Source organism: Brachyhypopomus gauderio, unplaced genomic scaffold (genome assembly GCF_052324685.1).
Source record: "Brachyhypopomus gauderio isolate BG-103 unplaced genomic scaffold, BGAUD_0.2 sc61, whole genome shotgun sequence".
NCBI lineage: Eukaryota > Metazoa > Chordata > Actinopteri > Gymnotiformes > Hypopomidae > Brachyhypopomus > Brachyhypopomus gauderio.
This window is the reverse complement of record NW_027506882.1, coordinates 1,721,709-1,747,745: the sequence shown is the minus strand read 5'-3', so window position 1 is coordinate 1,747,745 and position 26,037 is coordinate 1,721,709. Positions and strand designations below refer to the sequence as shown.

The 26,037-nt window shown below is 42.8% G+C and overlaps 1 protein-coding gene across 7 annotated transcripts in view; it reads right to left on the bottom strand.

Annotated features, from left to right (window-relative positions):
- The window catches only part of fcho2 (FCH and mu domain containing endocytic adaptor 2), a 104,943-nt gene that overhangs the window by 9,390 nt on the left and 69,516 nt on the right, over positions 1–26,037 (bottom strand). For 2 of the 7 annotated variants that reach the window (XM_076988319.1, XM_076988323.1), the window contains exons 8-18: positions 18,750–18,846; positions 9,260–9,304; positions 8,745–8,814; positions 8,526–8,550; positions 8,153–8,209; positions 7,960–8,017; positions 7,364–7,539; positions 5,460–5,484; positions 3,922–3,966; positions 3,210–3,255; positions 2,859–2,941 (exon numbers count right to left, since the gene is read on the bottom strand). In XM_076988319.1, the coding sequence (XP_076844434.1) occupies positions 2,859–2,941; positions 3,210–3,255; positions 3,922–3,966; positions 5,460–5,484; positions 7,364–7,539; positions 7,960–8,017; positions 8,153–8,209; positions 8,526–8,550; positions 8,745–8,814; positions 9,260–9,304; positions 18,750–18,846 (727 nt within the window). Of the gene's footprint in view, positions 1–2,858; positions 2,945–3,209; positions 3,256–3,921; positions 3,967–5,459; positions 5,485–7,363; positions 7,540–7,959; positions 8,018–8,152; positions 8,210–8,525; positions 8,551–8,744; positions 8,815–9,259; positions 9,305–18,749; positions 18,847–26,037 lie in introns of all 7 variants that reach the window. The other 5 variants (XM_076988320.1, XM_076988324.1, XM_076988321.1 and 2 more) reach the window with 3 other exon arrangements.

Sequence of the window (26,037 nt, the reverse complement as noted above, 5' to 3'; positions counted from 1 at the left end):
AGTCTGAATACAGGCTTTGGAATGATGAAATCTAGCAGGTTCTGTGGAATCCTCCTCAGTCAACACTCAAGTGTCTAACACAGGAGTGGCCAACCTGCGGCTCTTTGCCTGGTTTCATGCGGCTCCCCAGCCGGTCCGCTCTCACCTGCACTAACGGTGTGTGTCGTGGCCCGGTTACCTCATCAGCTCTGAGGGCGACACACTGATACATCTTCGTGCTGCGCGGTTTGTTTACAAGCCTAGCGAGCCGCTAATACTTTTAAAACAGGTGTAGTGGAAAACACGCATTTGACTGTGTTCATCTACACTCCCCCCCCCCCCCCCCCCCCCCCCCCGGCAACAATTTACATGACCATGTATGATGTGGCTCCTTGCCGTAACACAGTAAAAAAAAAAAAAAGTGGCTCTTGGTCTCTGACGGGTTGGCCACCCCTGGTCTAACACCATTCCTTTATTTTGCACTTTAAAATGGACCCTGGATGCTCTAGTATTACCTGCATCCTCGGGAACTTTATCATTCAACTGGAGAGATGGAAATGGACAGAATGGTGTAATTAGAGAGGCCAGGTCTACGGGGTGACACAACCCTCGTCAGCAAACAGTAAACACAAAGTACTTTAATGGGGGAAACATCTTGAAAGGGAGGGAGCTGAATGCAGTCATGAAGCTTCGAGCAGCATCTCGATGGCGATGGGCTGATTAGGGAATTGCAATGGACTTCATCCAGGTGACACAGGTCATGACCCAATGGACCTCATCCAGGTGACACAGGTCATGACCCAATGGACCTCATCCAGGTGACACAGGTCATGACCCAATGGACCTCATCCAGGTGACACAGGTCATGACCCAATGGACTTCATCTAGGTGACACAGGTCATGACCCAATGGACCTCATCCAGGTGACACAGGTCATGACCCAATGGACCTCATCCAGGTGTCACAGGTCATGACCCAATGGACCTCATCCAGGTGACACAGGTCATGACCCAATGGACCTCATCCAGGTGACACAGGTCATGACCCAATGGACTTCATCCAGGTGACACAGGTCATGACCCAAGGCGCCTCTGCCTTCTAACCCAGCACTTGATGTTTTTTTTTAACTACTTAATTAAGTCTAAAAAAAAGAAAGAAAAGTGAGGAAAAAAATATGGCAAGATCTGCAAAATATATAAAAAAATATATACATATAGTCAAGTCAAATTTATTTATATAGCACTTTTTTACAACACATGTCACAAAGCAGCTTTACAAATGCAAGGGTCCAGATTACTAATGAGCAAGCCAGGAGCGACAGTGGAAAGGGCAAACTCCCTTGGGAGGACCAAGACTCAAAAGGGAACCCATCCTCCATTGGGCGGCCCAGGTCGTAGAAGTTATTATATTTATAGTTTTATAATAAATTACCGTATTTTCCGGACAATAAGCTGCTACTTTTTTCCCCCGCGATTTGAACCATGCGGCTTATTTTTTCAAACCAACATGTGTTGTGCCAAATTCCGAGTCCCCGGCAGAATCAGAGTCCCCTCGTTTGCACATGCATAAAGACACTACAGATGATATTAGGGAGTTACAGTGACTATAACTTGGTTCATTGAGCACTCTAGTTTTGTTCTAACTAGATATTTAGACATGATACTGCTGTAATACTGCAAAGTCGTGGTCAGAGGTGAACTTCGGTATAGCCAGTGTGTATTTTATTTAAAATAATTAACACCCTTGAGCCAGTGTAGCTTTGGACATAGATAATGCCGTGCCGTTTGCTGTGATGGATAATTAAAGTCTAGCTCTTATTTATGCATAGAAACATAAATCGACAATATAATCTGTAGCATCTGTAGCGTGGATAAACGAGGGGAGTCGGAATTCGACACAACACCAGCTGAAAACCAAAACTGTCACACATGGAATGCTACAGGCACCATTCAGAAACTAATCACTTAAAACTGAACAGAAACTGTTCAGTTAAATGTACAGTGAGTCTCCGCCTAACGATGGGGTTAGAGACTGAAAAGTCCGTCATAAAGCAATTTTCGTCATTAAGCGTGACCCTAGATTTAGATACGCTTTGATCGTAAATACAGTATAGAAAAACAATGTTATCGTGCGTGCGTACAGCGTGAGAAAGAGCGATAGCGTTGCCGAGATGGGCTGCGGTGGAGGCTGCGCTGCCTCAGCTTATCGTACACAACACCCTACAACACTCCACAACACTCCACAACACTCCACTGTGCTGCCACTGCTCCTCCGCGCACTGCTCGAAATTTTAAAAAAGTCGGTCGTAACTCCGGTCAGTCGTTAACCAGACCCGTCGTTAAGCGGGGACTCACTGTATTCAGTTCAGTAGATATAGGCGGCTTATACAACATTTTCCATAAAAAAAAAAAAAAACTTGGTAGGTGCGGCTTATATTGAGATGCGCTCTATAGTCCAGAAAATACGGACTACATAAAAGAAGTAAATAAAAAGTAGACAGCAAATACAATGCAATAATCTTAAAAAACCTCCATCGAGTTTAACCTAATGACCTGCAGACTTCATTATGGAAAATCAAATGCACAGGCTGTGCAGGGCATGAGGGTTTCCATGACAACAGTTGCCTGATCAAGTTCTCTAGAGACAAGTGTTGTGGACAGGAAAGGCCCAAATGCTTCACTAGCCTGTGTGTGGCATCAATAATGGATTGAGTGAGTCCTGCCCCAAGCCTCCCCAAGCTGATGGAGGGGGGGAATATATATATAAATTTTCTTCTGTTGCTCAGCTGCCAGGAATCGGGAGGAAGTGAACTCCCAAGATGACAGAGGAGAGGATGTTAAAGGATTAAAGGATGGCTGCACCACCCAGTGGGGAATTACCTGCAGAGGAGGATACCGATGAAGCAGAGCCACCCACACTGGGACCGAATGGATCCAACGAGAGCAGGTCATTACTAGCCAGTCTACTAATCAGAGCAAAGGCAATAGATATATTACATATACAAATATTGTAAATGTCTCTTGGGTTTGAGCTAGTGTTCACAATACACATGACTTACAAACTGAACTGAAATGAATAAACGTATTTTTTATGTTAATATGGACTCAAGAGCTTTATTGTGTGAAAAGTGGCATTACCTTTATGTATTGTTTTTTCATTTGCTATTAAGAGCTTTGAACTTGAATTCACTAAACATGTTTTCAAATGTTAAATGTGTGAAATGTTCTTACTCATTGTATGATGGTTGTTGTATTCTGGGCCTTCCTAGCTCATCACCTGAGAGTAAAATAGTGAGAGAATGAGAGAGAGAGGATAGAGTCATCAACTTAAGCATTCATACTTAATTTCGTACTCACCTTCTCTATTTTATAAGCCAGTGAGAAAAATAAAATGTTTCATGCAGTAAAATGTTATTCTAAACGGAACAATAGCCTCACTATTATGGGGCTTACGGCTGACTTGATTATTTTTATTTTTTTTAAAGAAGTAACATTTGAAATGTCATGTTCACTTCATGAAACATTTACTCACAGCAACAACCATATGCCTTGACACCATGACCTGAAATGACACACTTTGAAAACTGATACAGATGAACTGCATACCAAATCGAAAGCATAAAGAAAGCTCTACCAGAGTTGATTTCAGAGCAACTTTCTAGAAATAGGCTGAGGAAAAAGTCCAGTAACTCCAGGCGGTCCTGCATTGTGCTCAGGGTATGGCTGGCCATGAATGTGTGTCTGACACAGGTCTTTAGCTATATGGACACATTTCAGATTTACAAACAGCCAACATATTATATTGTAATTATAATAACAATTAGCAGATTAAATGGTTGCAGCGGGAAACTGAATGCCAACACCTGATGAAGTTAGTGAATCCCTTTTGCCTTAGAGTACAACCCAGAGTGTTTATCCACTAGACTTCCTATTGCATACTCACCTCTCATTGAGTCTAAAGAAGACAGTGAGCGTAGTGAGGTGATCCCTGGGCAAATTTGAATGTAAGAAAGATACACTTACAATTAATCTTTAAGGTTATAAAATTGAAGCGTTTAAGTATAATTCTTTAGCTTGCTCATAGTTTTCATTCAAAAATGCTTATTAAATGGCTATACCATGCTTTCTTCACATCAGTCATTTTATTTACCTGGTGAATTATGTCAATATGAAAGTAATAATCCCAAAAATGTAATCTGCATTTTTGTTTAAATTTCAGGCAACCCCTCTTTATGTGCAAATTCTTGGACAACTAATTTAAACCACAGGAATAGTAATAGAAAAATGCTTTATCTAAGGATTGCTCCTTCATAATTTTACTCCTTCGTTGAACTGCTAGAATCCTTTTCTTTGATGGCTTATGTTGACATTGCAAAAGAGAAATTGGTGTAGAATGAATGAATTGCATATGAATGTAGAATTGAACTCGTGCAAATCGTGGTTGGGAATAAACAATATATCTCTCCACCAAAAATAAATTCCACAATATCCCCACTGGAAACACTCATCCAATATGCTGTGCTATAATTCTCTTTTACTTCACAAGTTCTCTCTCAGTCGTGTGCACGTGGGGTTCCCAGGGCAGGACCCGAGCTGCCCACACTGCATGTGGCAGTAGCCTCTTTTGTGCATCAGAGGTCTGCAGACTCCTGATACCTGTGGCCCTCTAAGAGTGTCGAGGAATAAAATCTGCTGAAGTGAAACCTCTGATCATTTATTGGACATTTATTCATAGTAGGCTTGCTGAACAACAGATAAGGACAGCTAGGCTAGGCTGTTCCTTAATACCATTGAAGTACTTGTGTACTGATTACACCTAGTAATTATTATTCATTCATCGTATGTACTATTCTTAGTTTCACCATTAGTACTTTTCACTATTAAATATACATTCCGTTTACTTTTCCTTCATGAAATTAATAACAACTAACCTAGGCAGAAGTGTTCTGATTTGTGGAGACAAACAAGGTTACTACCATAAGCTAAATTATTTTATGCATATGCACAAATATCTTTTATTTTTTTGTTTTGTAAAGTCGACGTGCTCACCCTTCTTTTGGAATGTTCACATTATATTCTGACATGCATCTGCATGTGTTTAAACCACAATTTGCTGTAAAAAAATGTAAAATTATGATCACAGAAAAAGACAAACAAACATGCAATTAAGCAATTAATCTTTGTCCGTGGCTTAAGGAGGCAACACTGAGTTGTTGAGAAGAGAGAGTGGAGAAAAGAATGAGACTTTATTCTCTCGTGGGATGGCTTGGCATCGAAAGATCGAGTCAGCGAAAAACACACTGCCGCCAAGAAAAACGAAAGAAAGTCAAAATGTTGAGCACTCTCCAGAGCCAAGCCTCTGGAGGAGAGAGAGAGAGAGAGAGAGAGAGAGAGAGAGAGAGAGAGAGAGAGAGAGAGAGAGAGAGAGAGAGAGAGAGAGAGAGAGAGAGAGCGCAGGAGAAGGAAAAGAAGAATACTTACTGGATTGGTTCCTCCTCATGTGGACCTGGAAAGGAAAACAGGCATTAATTAATGAGGGAGAGAGGAGTTATGAAAATAACAGGGACGTGAAGTACTGCGTCCCCGCATTCATTCAGTGAGTATGGGCCTCCCAGGACGAAATCACATACGCACACACATATGCACACGCGCGCACACACACACACACACACACACACACACACAAGAGAGAGAGAAACACACAAGTAGATCAAAGAGCCAAAGACTCTGTTATCCTATCAGATCTATAACCTCTGAGTCGTAAAAAATAAAATACAGCCAGTTCAACCTTTTAATGCAATAGGTTTGATCTTCCAAGTTCCTCAGTGGTGCAAAAACACAAAGTGAAATGAGGGAATACTATATAATACAATGTAAGATTGTACATGTGACTCTGTACTTCAGTTTGAAAAGCCATGTAGAAACTCTCCTTAATGTTTTTATTACTGCATTATAAAAACTTTAATCAGAAAGCAAGCAGGGTCAGGAAACACTGCTAAAGCATTAAACCACGAGATATAGTTCTGGGCATGGAGGCAGGAGTTGGCCCCATAGGCACAGAGTGGCAAATGGGTTCAATTATAGCTTTCAGGCCAAACATCAGATAAAAGCAGTTATGACAATGTCACAAAGAGAGAAAGAGAGACACACAGAGAGAGAGAAACAAATGAAAATAAAAAAGTAATACTTTGCCTATAATCTACAACAGATGATCCACATTCATCCCAACTAAGATTTTTAAGTCCTATATGAAACACATCTGTCTTCATGAAAGGGGGGGGGGGGGGGGGGGGGTTGCAAAAACTCTGAAAGAACCATAAAACAAACAAACAAGCAGAAACTGAGGAGACATTTCCAATGGGACATGAAGACATACAGTAAACAGGCTTTTAGTTTGAGGTGACAGGGAGGTGGTTAGTTGCTGCAGCAGGTAATTCTAGTGTATACCGAGTTCAAATGGACCAGGTCAGGAAGCCCTTCAGCCTGGCTAAGAGGCCAACGTGCTCCTCAAAGCAAACATGCCCAAGTCCAGCCCAACTCAACAGACTGGCCCAGCAGACAGGCCTGGCCAGGCTCACTGAAAGCAGTCACCAACAAAGGCTTGCAAGGAAGGGCAAGAGAATTATGCACTGCTTTCTGGAGGAGTTGAAAAAAGAGAGAATCACAAATGCAGAAAAAGGTAAAAACTGAAAAGAAAGAAGACAGTGGGTTGTGTTTGGAATGGGCACTGGAAAAGAAGGAAAGTTATGAATTTTGGCCTCATTTAAATAACTTAACATTAAGTGACTAAGCTGTAAGTCGGTCCATCACTGACAAGCAGTGAAATTATGAAGTACTGGGTGAAAATGCACTGGGCTACATACATGTGATCTGAGCTGCAGATAAATGCCAGCAATAGCACACTAAAATCCCAAACTGAATAAACATCCTGGTTTATTTTCCAGTCACCTTAACCAAAAGCAACTAGTAATATATAAATATATTGAGACCAATTAGAGGGGAAAGAGCTCCTAAGACATCTTTCATCAAGTACTACTGAAATTTTTGTTATTGAAGTTAAATGACTGATGGAGAACAGGGATTTCTTGCACAAGGACTAAAGCTTGAAGTGACAGCTGTTTCAAAGAGGGTCAATATGGCACACTGTATAGATATAATAGTCAACTACTGCCTCCTAGTGTCAGCCCCAAGACTAGGGGGGGAGAGAGAGAGAGAGAGAGAGAGAGAGAGAGAGAGAGAGAGAGAGAGAGAGAGAGAGAGAGAGAGAGAGAGAGAGAGCACAGAACAAGATCAATGGAAGTTATATCAACCAATCAGAGCTCTCTCTCAGAACGAGCTGGTCACACCCCAAGAATCTATTTGTATACGTTTTTCAGAGTTTTTACCATTGTGGAAGGTGAGAGGGTGATGTTGCCAATGGAAGCCTTCAGCTCATCGATGGTGGCTTTCTGCTGGTGTGTGCCATTGTTGGGCTGGACTGGTTTGATCTCCACGTGGAACTTCCTGCGGTCATCCTCTTCCTCGGAATCGCTGGAGGAGTAAAAGGAATTGTCTTTGGCATGTGAATAGAATCGTTAAGGAACTCACAGGACAGAGACACAACAGAAATAACACTACAGATGGGGAATAAAATCACATCCAAAAATAGTAAGTTAATGCCAAAAACATAGTTAAACACCATTTGGAAGCAGAATAACGGGAAAGCTAAAAGTAAAATCTATAAACAATACAAAAGCTTCAGTAATGTATAATATAAACCGGCCCTGTGAGAGATGCAAGAGAAACTGTGTTTTAGAGGTCCGCTTACTTTACACATCACCGCTTGCTGAAAGTAACAGAGGCTCTGCCTCAAGGCTTCTCAGAGGACACAAAACAATTTATATTTAGCCAGTACAAACTTAGCAGGAGGTGCTCAGTAGCTGCGAGACGTTTTATTGGAAGTAAAGAGACTCAGTCTCAGAAGCACTTGACTGAAGGATATCATTTTCGTTGACTTCTGGTCGGATGCAGAATCCCTCTTCATCTACCTGAGGCACGTTCTAGAACACAGCATGTCACACAAAGGACAGAACACCACAGCTCAGATGAAACACAGCACAACACGACGTTATGACTTCACAAAAATGTCATTCATTGCACCTAACATAACAGACAGTTTTGCAACCACAACTCACAGCATTTTGGACATCTATGGCTCCATAGAAGTCTGCTGGGGCTCCATTAGAAGTGTTCTAATGTAAAAAAACAAAAAAACAAATGAAGTTTGTGAATACAACTACAGTAAACCATATATAGTTCACCAGTTAAGTGTGAAGTTGTTTTGAATATCAGATGAGCAACAAAAGATTTCAGAGGATAACTGTCATTGCTATCAAGTTACCAAGTCACCCATGAAAAACAAAGTTGGTCTGCATGTTAGAAAACTCAAAATTCAAATAACATTACTGTATAAAGTTACTACAAGAAAACTACTTTACTCATGAATTAATTTATACACTGATTCTTCTAAACTTGAAAGGCTAAAATTGTATTTAAACAAATACTTACAGCAGCTTCCACCTCTGTAGACTCACTATTTGAGTTGCAGATAAAGAAACCAAGTATCAGATGTCAAAATAGTTAACATTAGTATTCCTAAGCACAAGGTGAGATGCAGCTGTCTGAGTCATATGTCTTATACAATTATTAACTGAATTTAGTAAATGAGTGTTAGGGGCCTGACAACAGTACAATTCCAGAACAAACACACAGTTAATGCCCACTTACGTAGAATCTGTGTCCTTGTCTTTCCTCCGCCCTGGAATGGTAAATGGCTTCCTTTTCCTAGGTTTGGCAACTAGTTCAACAAATTACACAGTTATTACCCACAGCAACTCCAGGCTCAGCTTCTTACACCAGCAACCAGGCACCTGTCTGTTGCTGAATAACTCTAAAACCTCCAATAACTCTAATTAACCCTTCTCTAACTCAACTTGCAATTGTTTAGATTAATTTGTCGCAAACAAGGAAATTAAAAGTTTATTTAAATTTAAAGTAAATCACAAAACCTCATACTAGCAAGGAACAAAACAAAATAAAAAAAAACCCTTCATAAAAACTTTGCTGTTTGAACTAATAATACAACTGAAATCTATTTCATACTGCAATGACAGAACAAAAATATACATATCAAAGAATCTATTAAAAGTAATAAAAAGTAAGTATTAGTTAATAATGGTATATTTGCAGCTATTTGGATATATTGCATAAAATATCAAATCAAAATAATACATTTCACATACCTTCACTGGCAATGGAAACATTACATTCCTCAAATTCAATGGGACCTGCAAATACAACAAAACAAAAAAGGATCACCTGACGATGACAGTTGTATGTTTTGGTTTGTGGTTGTGTTGGTTGTAGCATGTTCAGATCTTGCCATCTTTATGCAATACCAATAAAACGTGCAAATGTGGGTAATACTTTTTTTAAGGAACCTAAGTATAAAAAAAAACACGAGTCAACATTCAACGTATCTGCCGACAATCAATCAGCTCTAACATCTCCTCAAAGTACAGTTTACAAGCAGCCAGGACACCTACACGCATACGTCGTTGCACCCACGAGCCTGCTTTTGGAGCGTGGCGCCTCATTGATAAATAATCTGGAGGAGAAAACGAGGCCGACCTATTCTGGAAGTAGAGCAGGTGTACAATTTCATGGAGAATATTCACAGAAACCGGTGAAAATCTGTGCTACCCATCGAGTTGTCGTACCTAGGGCTACTGCGCATGTTACTTTCACATCAGTGTTTAGCGTAGCCCATAAATTTGTGCGGCCAGCTGTTTTTTTCTCTTGGATTAATGGTGAGTATTGCCCATTTATCTTATTTAATCATATTACAATATTACATATTACATATTACATATTACGTAATATTACATATTACATATTACTTTTTGCATTTTATTATGTTTTGTTGATCATTGTTAAATATTTTTGTGAATATCCTAGGAAAGACCTCGTAAATATTACTATATTACATGTTTCGAACACGTGGAGGTTCTAAATGCTTGTTAGTTTGTTTTACCCTTGCCAATAAATAATCATTCTCGATTTCATCCATCTGTTTATTTGGTCATACACTAACTGGTTTTAGTCGATTGCCCTTGAAATGAGCACTTCTTAACGCTTAATGTTTGTTCTGTTTGGCAATTTTAAATTTCCAAAGCAATTTTCTTAAATACAAGTAAATGGCCACAGTGGGTTTCCTTAAGCACAGCGTTCCAGTAATCAGTACATTACTTAATTAACTCTTATTGCTGGAATCACATTCTGATAAGCTAATATAGCCTATAAAATTATAATTGTGAAATTAGCATGCGCATTCGCAGTAGCCCCAGGTATGACAGCTCAATGGGTAGCACAGATTTTCAGAATGACACAGAAAGTGGGGTCCATTTCCTAGTAATTGGTTTTACATATTTACAATAGTTTACACTGTGAACACAGCCCCTTCTACACTACTCGAGATGATTCGATGCGGCTGATTCAAAAGATGCACGCCTGCACACACACGTCCCTGTAACTGTACATATGTGTCTCTATATATCTTATTTTGTGGAGAATGCATGATTCACTTACCAGCTACCTGCCCTATAGACTCAAGATGAGCTTCAGGAAGACATTTAGACGGTAATAGTAAATACGCAATGAAAATATATAAATGCACATTCTGTGCTTTCGTGACTAGGAGTGAAAAGGAAAAATCAGCCTTAAACCATTTATCTGCCATTAGCAGCTCTTCACAAAGTATCCTTTTGTGTTTACGCACATAAAAGCTAATGCTTGCCGGAGAAACAGAGAACATTTTTAACTACCAAACCTCAACAAGAGTGCCCGGGGCACTTTACACAGCACAGATACCTTGACCTGAAAAAAAAAAAAAACCAAGGACACGATATCAAATGTATACAGCAGCATTGCGATCCAGTTTTCCTGGCGGATGGGAGCTGCAAGCAGAAATTACTCATTGTTCGGTGCAGATGCAGCGAGTCACTAGAGCAGGGGTGGCCAACCCGTCGGAGACCAAGAGCCACTTTTTTTACTGTGTTACTGTCACGTTGAGGACCCCGGCCCCTCCCTTTTGGGCGTGTGTTAACGTTGTCCACGTGCTTTGTCTGCGTCAGTGGATCTCCGTGGTGATGGTTATGTCGTGTGATAATCTGTCTCACCTGTGACTCGTCTCGTAATCACGTGGGGCTAATGTGGTCTGTCTATTTAATGTGCGTTCGCGCAGTGTCCTGTACTCGTTGTTGTCTAAGTCTGCACGTTACCAGTGTCTGCGTGGTGTTCTCCGTGCGCTATTGCGCAATACTTGTTATTAAAAGTGACGTCTGCTTCGCAAAGCAAGGATTCCCGTGTCTCGTCCTTCGCCCTGCCCGCGCGTCACAGTTACAGCAAAGAGCCACATCATACATGGGCATGAAAATTGTTGGGGGGGTGTGTGTGTGTGATGGACAAAAAAATAAGTATTATATCGCGATCAATCGATCGCCAGTAGTTGGTGAATTAGTAAATCGTGTGAGTGTGTGAAGACAGTCAAATGCGTGTTTTCCACTAAGCTGGTTTTAAAAGTGTTAAGCCTGGTTTAAGCCTGGTTTATACTTGATGCGTGGCGAGTGGTGTGAGGATCCGCGTGGTGAAAATGAAGTAATCGCGTTGGCTCCGCCTGTGCGCGAGGGCCTCGCGCGCTGTTGATTCGCGTGGTCGTGCACCTCTCGAATTTTGTAACTTTGCGCACGCCGCGCCTCAGCGCAATGAACAAAGTCATGTTTGAAGGGTTCATACACCTTTATAAGGTGGAAATAAAGCACTTGTACATCACTTTCAAGGTCCATTTCAATATTTCCCAGCACGATAAACTTAATAAAGTTAAATATTTATACATATACTCGAAATAATTCGCTTTTAATCACATTATTTAATGGTGGTTTATTTCCAAAACGCCCAATCTTAACGTCTTCACGTTCTCTCATGTTTCGTCCTGGAATTACAAATACAAGAGAACTGTTCAGTCAGACAGCCATTTGGTGTGAAACGAAGTAGTTAAAATTTCAAGCATTTTCAAGTATTTTAGCCTAAATTCCAGCACTTTCAAACCTGAAACACAAAGCAACATTAAAATTGGTCAGGTAAATGTTCCTTTCCCTGTTTTTGAGGGGTGTTTCTTTATACTACCACATATCGTTTCGGAGAACACTGCACGCATAAAGTATAAACGCTTCCACCATTCGCGCAGGGTCGCGTGAGGTGTGTGGAATCATACGCTACGGTCACTCGCGAAAGTATAAACCAGGCTTTAGTGGCTCGCTAGGCTTGTAAACAAACCACGCAACACGAAGATGTAGCAGTCTGTCGCCCTCAGAGTTGATGAGGTAACCGGGCCACGGCACAGACAGTTAGTGCAGGTGAGCGCGCGGACCGGCTGGGGAGCCACATGAAACCAGGCAAAGAACTGCATGCGGCTCACGAGCCACAGGTTGGCCACTCCTGCACTAGAGACATGCATCAAGTGGATTAATATCTCTAATTGTATGTCTGTTTATGGTTATTTGTGCTTCTAGGCAAATGCCTAACTTGCAAACACTAGGTAATGATACTGACTCCTGTAGTTTAGTAGTAGTCTGACTCAATGGTGTCTTGAATTCTGGCCTATTTGTACTATTTCCTAGGATGTATTCTGTGATCAGAAGCAAAGCACTTTGTAAGTTGCTCTGGATAAGAGCGTCTGCTAAATGCCGTAAATGTAAATGTAAATGTAAATATCTGCTGTTCTACTGCACTGCCAAGTATCATTGCGCTCTATCTTTCTCTGTATGAGTGTTATATATCCTCCAACAAAATCATAACTGTGGCACAAAGACCACTAGCCCATGAAACAAATGAAGATAGAAGTAGTCTCCTCTTTTTAACTGGTAAAGTTAAAATCCTAAATAACCTGCACATACATCTAGTAAGATGTGTAAAATGCAGAAATAGCAAGCAATAAAACATCTTTTACACAATGTTTCTTTTCTCCTAAATACTTTATTCACATAAAAAGGTAACTGTGACGTCATGAGAGGATACACACGATGATAACACTGCAAGATTTCATGTGACAACATTTACGCACATAACGTGCACTGTGCCCGAAGCTGAAAAAAGCATTAAGCTTTGTTTAAAAACAGACCATCTAAACAGACCATTTCGTTTATATCACGATGCAGCTTGCCACATGTGTTTGTATATGAGGAAGGCCTGCAGTCACGCGTGAACGGAGGATACTGGTTTAAATTGTGTATAGGGAGTATGGTTCTAGGACTGAGCGTACACTGAGCTTGCGTGCCTGGCTCGATTCCAGATAACAGCTCAGCTGGATATCGGTGATCTGTGTGAGCAACCCCTTTTCCCCCCGCGCTACTTAGCATGTCATTTCGGGATTGTTTCCATGGCACGAAGTTTGCTCAACCCCTCTCTCTTTGAAGATGGAGGACCAGTTATCGCTGCTCTTACTTCATCATTGTGTGGGTCAGGTTATTGTTCTGACAGCGGCCCTTAATGAGCAGCTTGATATGAGCCTGGAATTCTTTGTTGGCCCAAACAGTTTAAGCCTCAATTAATTCTGCTGTCAAAACAAATGTGGACAAGCACAACCCCAGATGCCTTGTCTACAATCAACAGGTCCACCATGCGTATGCATACCAAAAGCCTGTGTTTTATTCTTACCTGTTGACCTATAAGGCGTTAAATCAGGGGTGTCAAACATATGGCCCGCGGAACCGACCCGCCAGGGGGTTCGGTCCAGCCCGCGGAATAAAACTGCATTATTAAAGAATAAACTCAATTTTATTTGAAATATAAAAATAAAACATGCCCTATCGCAGGGGTTCTCAACTGGTCTCAGCCCGGGACCCACTTTTTCTCATTGTCATTAAGTCGCGACCCATTAAAGAAAAAAAAGTTGTAGGTTGCCATACACCATGCACTTTATGTAATACCACTTGATTGGTGGTCTTATGAAGGACCTTTTAAAAGCTATTGAAATTATTAAAAAAAACAGTATGTAGTGTTCTGGGGCCTTCACGACCGCCCCTTGCGTCCGTGTTAAGGTAATTTGTAGACGGTGCCTTAGACGTTGCAGTGGTGAAAGTTGCACATTTAAAATAACACGTTGTCTGCTATTTAAAATACGTCTATTCCTGACGTAAACAAAGTTATAGATGTTTGTCTTAGTTGCCAGAAATAAGAATTTTCATATTCTGGCACTTTTGCTAATACTGTCAAAGTTATTGAAGAAAGAATTATGTGAACGTGAAACAAACTTTACTAGTATGCATACGAGTGACTTTTGATACCATTAAAATTACCTTAAAACTATGTACAGCTATAAAGAAGTGTGTCCTCTTTGGGTCCGACACAGAGATACGGTCTCTGGTCCGACAGAGATGTAGACTGGAAAAAATGCGATATTTTTCGCTTGGCCATTTTCAACGCTTAGCGATTAGCGCTCCGCTGCTTTGCGAGTCACGCTGGTGATCAGATTCCCGCATTTGTTGATGGGGAGTGAAATAATTATATTACTCGCAAATTTAAATTTATGGTCGCGATTGCGACGATTTTAGTCGCAATCTGGAGCCCTGTCATGTCTGTCGGGTGCCTCTCTGTATTTTTTCAGGATAAAAGGTGAGTACAAAATTAGAAGAGTAGCATATTAATTTTTTTACAAACTGTCCGCGACCCACCCAGAACGTGTCCGCGACCCACTTTTGGGTCGCGACCCACCAGTTGAGAATCACTGCCCTAGCGGACAAGATAAAATATTTTATTTTTATATTTTAAATAAAATATTTTAGTAAATTCTATCGCTTTACCCGCTTTTTCTGTTGACCCTTGCACCCTCTTAAGTGAAATGTCTGTCAAAAAAGCGAAGTGGACACAGTGTCGGATTTTTCAAGAAAAATTTCTGACAGTTCCAATCTTTAAATCTAGACTTAAAACTCACAGGCCTTCAGTTTATATTCTACATGTGAAGGTGTGGTGCTCAGGGGCCCCCAATCATTAAGTCTTCTGGTAATCTGAGATGTTGATGCTGTCATCCAGCCATGTCATGTGTCATGTGTCAATGACTTGGGTGGAAAGCAATGGCTCAGTGAGCCCTCATGACTCATGGTCCTCCCAAGGTTTGTTCCTAATCCATGGGTTCAGTCATTTGACTGAAAATATTTCCTAGCAAAAGTCAATGTCAGCAATGACTGAAAATGTGGTGTAGCTGGGACACAGCCTCTTTTGCCTAATTCTACACAATAAACAAAAAACATTTATAAAGTATATATATGTAAACAGAAGAGAGATTCTATGAAGTGACAAAATGCAACACCTGAGCAATAAATGTACATAAATGTTTATACAATGGAGTTATCTGGGGGTCCTCCTACAGAAAATTATTTAAGGATCAAGTCAAATTTAGTAAATCCTGGTGAGTTTTAAAAGGTATGAAGCTGTCTTGTTTTCATCAGAGTTACTGTCGCAAGAACATAAGCACTAAGATTACCTGCTTCAAAAAAATCTAAAGTCCAAAAATGGCAAATTAAATCACATCACCGTAACAGAACACCATGCATGTTAAAATTGGTTTAGAAATAAAAAAGGTGCGCCTTTTTTCTCTGACTGTATTAAAATTAGGGGTGGGCATAGATTAATTTTTTTAATCTAGATTAATCTCACTGAAATCTTGAAATTAATCTAGATTAATCTATATTAAAATGGCTCATATGCGTGCTACCCAAGTAATGACTAAAAGTCAGTTTTTGAGATAGGGTTTCTTAATACAGAGGGTGCATTAGACCAAAAATGCATCAATGACTCCTTGAGAAAGCTGTTCTACTTTGATACTTGAAGAAAAAAAAACATGCTCAATAAAATGTAGGCTATGGTTTATTCAGTTAAACATGAATTTGTAAGCCTACATACTGTAAATTAAAAGGGGTTGATAACATGTTTATTCAGCTAAACATGATATTTGAAATGTAAGCCAACATTTAGTACATTTAACCTCACGGACGTAATTTGGGGGGGGACATTTTCAAAAGCCGGTTTTGGTCCCCTGCAGTTTTAATGGTTAAAAAGAAATATTTAAATAGCGACGAATCTAGCGCTAGGACCATGCAGAAAACGACCGCTCCGAGCTCCGCTCCGGTAACACTTTACGTTCCTAAAAATGAATTTTCCATGAAGCAAACCTGGCGACTTCGTGGCTGCATCCATGTAAACACACGAACGATTTGTAATTCACAGGTTTGAAAACTCGTTCTCGCCCCTACTGTGCAATTTGGTTAGGAATACAGCCGAGCTAAACTATCAAGTTGAAAGTCATCATAGTTTGCTTACCCATTTTGACCCAGTTCCCAACCCAATTTTAAGAATAGATTAACGGCGATAATTTTTATATCGCCCGATAAGATTATCAAATTAACGAACGCCGTTAACGGCCCACCACTAATTAAAATAAAGAAAAGTCTGTGATCGGTGGAGAGATTCTTCAATATAAATAACCATAACTTCTATATTTCACTACAAATTCAAATAAAATTTGAAATGTAGTCAGTTTATAGTATGGACATGACATTATAATATTCAATGTAATGATTGATCTTTAAATTAGTTAATAAATAAGTCAGGTAATCATTACAATAAAATAAATTTAAAAACCCGAAATTTCTATTAACATTCTGAGAATATTCTATTAATATTCTGTAATCTAAAGATTCTGTTAACACAATTAAGACACAATATGTGTCACATCCAGCTCCGCCCTCCTCCCTGGTCTCGCCTAGTTTCCCCGTTTCCGTGGTTTCCCTCTGTCTGTCATGCCCGTGTCTTCAGTGCTCGCACCTGTGTCTCGTTTCACTTCCCTGTTTAGAGTATTTAATGCCTTCTGTAGGATCCCTCTGTCTGTCATTGTGTTTCATAAGTGCTCCCTTGCCCTTCTCTTGTGTATTTTCTGATTCCGTTTCCCAGGTCTCTGTTAGTTCCTCCCATTTCTCTGTGCTCCGGTTGTCTCGCTCAGTTTCGCCTCCTTTGTACTCTTTCCCGTCTCTTCATTAGCCTATGTTGATCGTAGTTGTGTCGTTGGTCGTCTTGATTTGTTCTAATCAGTGTTTGTCCTGTCTCGTATCCAAGTGTATATTTTTAGTGTTGCTTTCGGTTTCGTGTTGTGTTTGCAATCATACCCGTTTCACGTTTGAAGTGCCTATGTCTCGTTGCAGTGTTCGTGTTGTATTCTGAAGTTAGTATATACTTTGAGTGTTTAAGAATCTTATGTTCGTTCAGCTGTTCTGTCCTGTTTATGCAGTGTCTGATTTAAGCCGTGTATTCTTCCGCCACGCACACCAAACACCAAGTTCCATTTATGACATAGAACTACTTAAGTCCAAACAAGGCTTTATACAGTAAATGGGAGATGTGTCGTAACTACGAAAAATCGTAACTCAGGAACCTTGTAACCGGGGGACCGCCTGTATGATGCTTATGTCGATTGAATCTCAGCAATGTCTTCGGCACGACCACACAAGTTGAAAACAAACTGACCAAAACAAACTGGACTTAAGGCAGGAGGGAGAGAGTTTTCTACGTAATGTCCGAAAATCAGAAGGCGGGATGACCCGCAAGTCAATCAAATGACACTGCCGTCATCCATCCAGCGCTGATGAGGATCATATTTCGGCCTCAAAATAGATAGCACGCGCACATGTATGGTTTATTATTATGATTTGACGGAATTTTTCCCCAAAAAATTCAAATGACAGAAATCCATCGTGGTGTCGGAGAACTTTAACCCATGTCCTAATCCCTGCCATCTTAGGGAGTTTTTCCTTGCCACTGTCGCCTCTGGCTTGCTCATACGATTGTGAAGCTGCTTTGTGACAACATGTGTTGTAAAAAGCAATATGTAAATAAATTAGACTTTGACATAATACCAAGATAGTAAAGACTCATTTACGATGGAACTGATGACAATCTACAGTATCTTACATGGAGGTTTGATGGCAGTACTCAAAGAACTAAAACCGTCTGAGACAATGGACACATTAAGACAGTGACTAGGACAACTGACTCAAATGTCAGATTACACTCAGTGAGAAATTTTGAAACTGTAAACATAAATACATTTTTAACACATTTAAAATTTAATATAAATCAAAAATAATTAAGAACATGAATGCAAGAGGTCAAGGACAAAAAGAGGTAGGTATAGAGTAAGAAAGTTATCCACAGAGAAGCCCCATCAGAATCAATTGGTTCAATCTCCCATAAAAGTTGCCCTTGAGATTCTGCTTAGCATGTGACATCTACCTGCCTGAGGCCTGGGCTGAAGCCTCTTGTAAAGGTCACAAATTAGCAAAACATCCTGTGTAAACTCCACCATGCTTCAGTAATCAAGGGGGAACTCCTATAGAGTGTGTGTATGATGTAACAAGTGCATGCATATCCATCCTCAAAAAGAAAAAAATTTCATGCGCATTAAATTGGCCAGTAATGGTATGACTTTCTCAGTCACTCCCTCTTTTTCTGTGAGAATATATAATGTGGACTGGCTAAAATGATGGTTTCAAATGCCAATCTTGGAGAGACACTGCACGGCAGTTTGGGCTCTCTCCAATAGACTGCATGTAGATTGTCTCAACAATTACTTTATCATCAGAGTCAGGCATGCTGGTGCAGGAAAAATGTGCGCGCAGTGGTTACCTGGCCTCTCTTTACCAGTTCCTTTGCTCTCAGCCAGTTTCTGTAATAGACTTTCCACAGAGGTGTTCTCTATGTCGTTCACAAACTCCTGATGCACCTTTACAATAGAAAAAAATGAAGTTACAGAATAGTCAGATAGCAAATATTAAACTGCAAGAATCAAATATTAATGTAATAAAAATACACACTTTGTCATGGGAAAATCTACGTTCTGATCGTTCATATTGGTGCATATTTATTAATAGTTGCATTATAATAATAATGCAATAATAATAATAATTCATAGTCGTTCTCTTTAATCTTTTTATATCATAAGTGATATGCAAGGAAAAAAATCACTTCTGTGCTCCTTAAATACATTAATCACTGACTGTAAGCAGCCTGCTTACTAACAACATCTCTATGAATATAAACTTTCTATAATAAACTTTCTATTTTTAAAGTTTGAAATGTTTTTTTTATTTTTGTTTTAAAGAATTCTAATTCTTTTTAACAAAATTTACTTGAAGTATTTGCCCTTTAAAGTATTTTTTTTTGTTTTAGGCTCGTCTTCTGCTCTTGCTTTGTCTCTCTCACATGCCCAGAAATTTTGCTCATCATCATGTGAAATCATGCAAGCCCCAACTCTCTTCTCAACACACTAGAGACTTTTAGAATGGAAAAGCTATGAGATACACCGGGGAAGCTACAAGCAGGTACCAGTTTGTGAGGAACTGATGCCCAAATGGGCTTAGTGTTGGCCAGAAGGGGGAGGGGCTTGTCAGCTGAGAATAAGGCCATATGAGGACAAATTTGAGAGCGACACCCCAAGTCCATAGGGACTCCTTTTAATTTCTTTGTTTTGACAGCACTCCAAGCAGAGTTACAAAAGCAATATGTTGGCACTTCTTCTGAGCTTACCCCACTCCCTCCTGCCCCCAGTCAGCTACACAGGGCTTCAAAGGTCTTGTTGTGAGACAGATTTGTGAGCAGTTGCTTTCAATCAGCTTGTGTGTTCTTTGTTTCATGTCCATTGGTGGGCATGTAGTGGTGTATGGTTTGGTTTGCTTTTCATGGAGAGGAAGAGGAGTGGAGGAAGGGAAGGGGTGAGGGAGCATGACATGCACATACATGCACACACACACACACACACACGCCTACACACACACACCTACACACACACACACACACACACACACACACACACACACACACCTACACACACACACACACACACACACGCACACACCTACACACGCACACACCTACACGCACACACACACCTACACGCACACACACACCTACACGCACACACACACACACACACACACACACACCTACACAGTTCTCTCTGGTAAATGGAGGACAGTACATCCAGCATCTGTTTGGGTGGGACTTGGGGTCAGGTCAAGTACAGCAGACTGTCCCCAACACCCCAAAACAACTTGTATAAATGCACGCACACATGCGCGCACACACACACACACACACACACACACACACACACACACACACACACACACACACACACACAGGTCCATTCTGTTGCTTCGCTTTTTCAAACACTCCCAAATAAATAATTTAACACAATTTTCCACTTGCAAAGTGCGACAGGTATGCTTCACCATATAATCCTGGTGTATGAAGGATCATGCATTAGTCGTTTACTAATACTACCATCCTATGTTCGATATCTCCCACTGGACTTTTTTTTGTTTTTGTAATAAGCCTTTAAAACTGGTCATCATGGAAGAATCATTGTGACAAAAGTGCACTGATTGTCAAAAGTGAATTATGATAAATTAATCTGGGTCAAGAGAATTTCTTCAAGTTGGTAATTTCTAAAACCACAGCATTTAAACCTGAACACCTCACAGACTCTAAATCCAATGTGAAATCAACATCCAGAAATGGCAAAATACAAAACACCATATGGGATGTAGGATATATTACTAGTATTCTTTAGGGATTCATTTAACTTTGCAAAGCATTTTATGAATATTTTCTTATATTTTATTTATACACCTTCCAGCGCCGTGAGGAGCAGCAGCCTACTCCAGTAGCTCCGTCTTTGTGAACTGTTTTTAGCCACTTTTCTTAACTTTTTCTCTCTTTCGTTTGTTTTTGTTCTAGGTTTGATTTTTACCTAGTCTGATTGTGTGAATTATGTGTGACTTGTGTATTTGTGTGTTAACGGGCCGCCCAATGGAGGATGGGTTCCCTTTTGAGTCTTGGTTCTCCCGAGGTTTCTTCCTATTCCCCACCATCATAGGGAGTTTTTCCTCGCCACTGTCGCCTTTGGCTTGCTCATTAGGGTTCTGGACCCATAGTATTGTTAACCTTGTAAACCCTGTAAAGCTGCTTTGCGACAACTTGAGTTGTTAAAAGCGCTATACAAATAAACTTTGACTTTGATTGATTGTTTTTAGCGCTAGTTTAGTGATAACTTTGTGTGTCCTATGGACATGGAGTCTTGTTATCATGACCACTTCAAGGACAAGTGTGTTTGTCCTGGTGGGTGGTTGGGGGGGGGGGGGGGGGGGGTGTCCTTGGGGGGCGCCGCCTCTGGGCTCTGGGGTGCGGGGCCGGAGGTGCGGGGCCGGAGGTGCGGGGGGAGCAGGTGCTGGCCCTAGGCGGGGTGGCTGGCCTCCCCTGCGGGGCCAGGTGGCGGGACCCGGGGCCTGGTGCCTGGGGCCACCCGACCCCGTGCTGGGGCCCTGCCCGCACGGGGTGGCCTGTGCCACTGCGGGCGCACCGCTGGGTGGGGTGGGTCGGTCGGCCTTGTGTCGAGGCGTCGGGTCTGGGCCTTGGGGCTCTGAGGTGCCTGGCTGGTGGGGGTGGGGCGGTGACTGTCGGGGGGTGTCTGGGGCGGGCCGGGGCGCTGGGTTCCGGACTCAGACCAGCTTGTCTTCAATCCTGGGGATGTCTGCTGTCGTTGGATGTGCAATTGATATGGCTGTGGGTGATTACATAGGTGTGTTGTGTATGTGGGACAAACGTGTGGGGGTTTATATGTTGTCTGGAGATATATATAAGGGATGAATGTGTGTGGGTGTATACGTATGCGAAAGAGAATATGTGTTTAGGTGTATGTGGATGTCCAGACCGGCTGTTCTCTGTGGTGGGGGCGGTGGGGATCTGGGCTTGGATGCGGTGACGGAGGGAGCTGCCCGCCCGGTCTCCCCGGGTCGACCGCTCCCTGCCTCGAGCCGGTGGGGCAGTGAAGCTCGGTGCTCAATGAGCCAGCTAGCTGGCTCTCCTCTTCCAGAGGACCATTTCCTCTGGACCTACGCATTACCACCCCCCCCCCCCCCCCCCCCCCCCCCACACACACACACACAGTCCTTGTACATTTAGGATCCTGGGGGACAGGCGTGTAACCAGAGGTTGACGAGGTGGGCCTGCTGCCATGGTTCACCCGTCTCCTCACCACTGTCTGTCCCTCAGTTTTTACTGCACCTTAGACATTGAGGGCCTTTGAGGGGACGGTGTGGAAAAACGCTGGCCAGTGACCCGGGGCTTGTCTACGTTGGTCCCAACACCTGTCCCCTCAATTTTAACTGCACCATAGTATCACACACTACCACACATACATATACACCAACACCTACACACAACACCGCACTGGGGGTGGAGGGGTGGGAAGGCCTTCCTTCACCCGTTTCCTGCTCCCTGCCGGGGCGGGGGTGGGTCGCGGGCCGGGCTGGTGGCGTCCTGGAACTACTACCGATCCTTGCTGGTCCAGCCATTTGCCCCCGCCGCGGAGGGTGTGTTGGTTTGGAGGTATGTGTGTCTTTGTCCTATCTTTTTATACAGGTAGGTGAATGAGTATATGTTGGGGGGAATATATGGGTATGTGTGTGTATAGGAGTGTGGGCACATTTGGGGGTAGGCATGCGCGCAAGAGTGTATATGGGTGTGGTCGGATGTGTGGAGGAAGTCATGTTGGGATGAATGTGCATGTGCGTGTAGGTGTATATGTATGAGGGTCTACATGTGAAGGTGAGTTTGGGGGCGCGTGTGTGTATGTGTATGGGGATGGGTGTGGGTGTGTGCATGGTAGGGGTGTATATAAGGGGTTGTGTTGGTGTATAGGGGCAAATGTATATAAGAGTTTGAGTGTATGAGTGAGGACGGCTGGTTCTGGGTCGGGGGCTGGTCGGGCCTGGTCCACTCCCGGCTGCTCCCCTGTGGTTACTGCTCCGCTCCGGAGGGGGGCGCCTAAGGGTTCCGGGGACCGGCCTGGTGCTCCGGCGTGGGGGCGGTTGGCCCGCTCCCCTGGGCGGTTGTGGTCCGGGGCGGGAGGGGGGCCCTGCCGGGTGGTGGGTGGTTTTCCGGGGCGCGTGGCGCTGGTGCTTTGCTACCGGCCCACGGCGGGGGGGGGCATCCTGGGGGGGGGCTCTGTTTCTTCTGGTTCCCCTGGACCTGCACTCCTGGGCTGTGGGGGCGCTGCCTGGGGTTCTCACTCTCCCGCCTGTGGGGGCGGGCATGTGAGGGTCACTGGGAAGTGCGGCCCTGGGACTCCACTGCTCCTGGGGGGGCCGAGGGCGGGTGGGATTCCCGAGTCTTTCTCTGCCTACCTCTGGCCTCTGGGGGAATGTTGTCGCAGCTCTCTACCCTTGCTGGTAAGTACATTCCGTACATTTATCCTATGTTGCACAACTAGGTTACACAAACACACACTCACACATACATCACGTCATTTGTGCTAAATGTCTTTGGTACACTTTCTGCTTTACTTTGCTGTGGTCATTCGAGCTGGTTGGGTTTTTTTTTCTTTTTCTATATATATAATTATTATTATCATTATTATTATTATTTTTTTTTCCCTGCCCTTCTGTCTTTTCCCTTTTTATTCTTTCTCTCCCCCTCTTTTCTTGGTCCACCTAACCCCAATAATTATCACTGCATATTGTTATAATTGTCATTTGAACTGTACATAAAAACAAAGTTGTCCTCCAAAGATGGGGGGGTGGAGGTGGGCCATTTAATAAAAAAAATAAATTAATTAAAAAAAGGACAAGTTTTGTATACAAAAGGGAAGAGCTGCTGGCGCTGAGAACAAAGGGACGCACCGGCCAGACACATCATGTCTGGCAGAGCTACGCAGACCCTACCACGGGTGTAGAGCTGGAGCTAAGCTAAAGGCTAAGCGCATGGAGAAACGCTGGAGGTTTAAACCATCGATTCCCTCCGTGGTGATGGGGAATGTGAACTCCCTGACCAACAAGACGGACGAACTGGCAGCGCTGGTTAGTAATCAGCGGCTGTACCGGGAGTGTAGCATTTTATGCCTCACGGAAACGTGGCTAACCAGCAACATTCCCGATGCTAACGTGGACATTCCCGGCTTCACCACCGTAAGAGCGGATAGGGACGCCAAACAGAGCAGCAAATCCAAAGGCGGGGGGCTGGTGCTGTATGTGAACATCAGATGGTGTAACCCGGGTCATGTGACTGTAAAGGAGATCATCTGCTGCCGGGATGTTGAACTGTTGGCGGTGAGTCTCCGGCCCTACTACATGCCCAGAGAGCTGTCCCACGCCATTGTTGTTTGTGTTTACGTTCCTCCACACGCTGACGCCGAGAACGCTTGTGATGTCATTCACTCAACCATCGCAAGACCACAGACTCGTTATCCGCAGGCCTACATAGCCATTTCAGGGGACTTTAACAACATCACGCTGAATTCAGTACTCACTGCTTTCCACCAGTATGTTGACTGTCCCACCAGGAAAAATAGAACTATTGATCTCCTTTACTCCAATGTAAAGGACACATACACCGCCACACCCCTCTCCCCTCTGGGAAAATCTGACAACAGCCTGGTCTACCTGCTGCCCTAGTACACGCCCTGGGTCCGTAGACAACCTGCATCCACACGCTCCTTCAGGAAATGGTCTCCTAGTGCTGAAGAAGCTCTCAGGAGAGGGTTTTCCATCCACCGAGTTTTTGCGCATTTTGAAAATGTGCATGAAAAAAGCTGGATGGAAAAAGACCAAAATTCGAAAAAAGACCCAAAGATCGCAAAAAAATTTTTACGCTAGGAGGAGGTGGAAAAGTTAGACTATCACATCGCCAAAATTCGGAAAAACTGGATGGAAAAGGGTTTTTCGCATAAACGATGACGTATCATGCCTCAAGTCATGTGGTTCTGTACATGATCGCGATGTAAAGATGACAAATGCATACAAAAACAGTTCTGGAGAGAGCAAAAATTGAATTTAACTTTTCCATGTATAGAAAAGAAAAACAAAAAAATGTTTCAAAACCTCAACGTGCAAAAATGCGTAACTGCCAGATGGACGTAAAACCACTATTGTTTGGCGTCCTCTCACGTGATCTAAAGTTTATTCGCATAACTGTAATGAATGGAAACAAGGCTTAATTCGCATTTTTTTCTGCCGAAACTTGGAAATTGCGCATTATTTTTTCGAAAGGTTTGGATGGAAACCCGGCTAGGGACTGCTTCGAGTCCACTGAATGGAGTGTTCTGCAGGAGCCATATGGAGAGGACATCGAGGGGATGACACACTGCATGACTGACTACATGAACTTCTGCATGGACGTGGTTGTTCCTGTGAGAACTGTACGCTGCTTTGCTAACAACAAGCCCTGGATAACCAGCAGTGTTAAAGGCCTTCTGAACAAAAAGAAGAGGGCCTTTAAAGACAACAACCAGGAGGAACTTAGGAGTGTACAGAGAGAGCTCAAAGTCCACTTGGGAGAGGCCAAGGACTCCTACAGGAAGAAGGTGGAGCAGAAGCTGAGGAAGAATAACATGAGGGAGGTATGGAATGGTATGAAGACCATCACGGGCTGTAAGCAGAGGGAGAACAGTTCCATAGACGGTGATGGTGAGAGAGCCAATGAGTTCAACACCTTCTATAACTGGTTTGACTGCCCTGCTCAAGACCCTATGACACTTCCTCCACTTCCCCCCTCATCTTTTCTCCTGCTACTTCAGTCTCTGTCTGCCTGGACATTAACACCTCACCTTCTCCCATTGACATTCATGCATCCCCCCCATGGGCAGACAGCACAGGCAGGACAGCCCCTGCTTCTTCTTCCCCCTCTTCACACCATCTTCACACCCAGTAGACCACTGCAGCCCCCCTGTCTCCCCCTCCACTCACCTTCACTAGAGGACAGGTCAGAGGTGAGCTGAGGAGACTCCACTCTAGGAAGGCAGCTGGACCAGATAGGGTGTGTCCCAGACTACTGAAGTCCTGTGCTGCTGAGCTTGGCCCCCCCCTACAGCACATCTTCAACCTGAGTCTGTGCTTGGGGAGGGTCCCCACACTGTGGA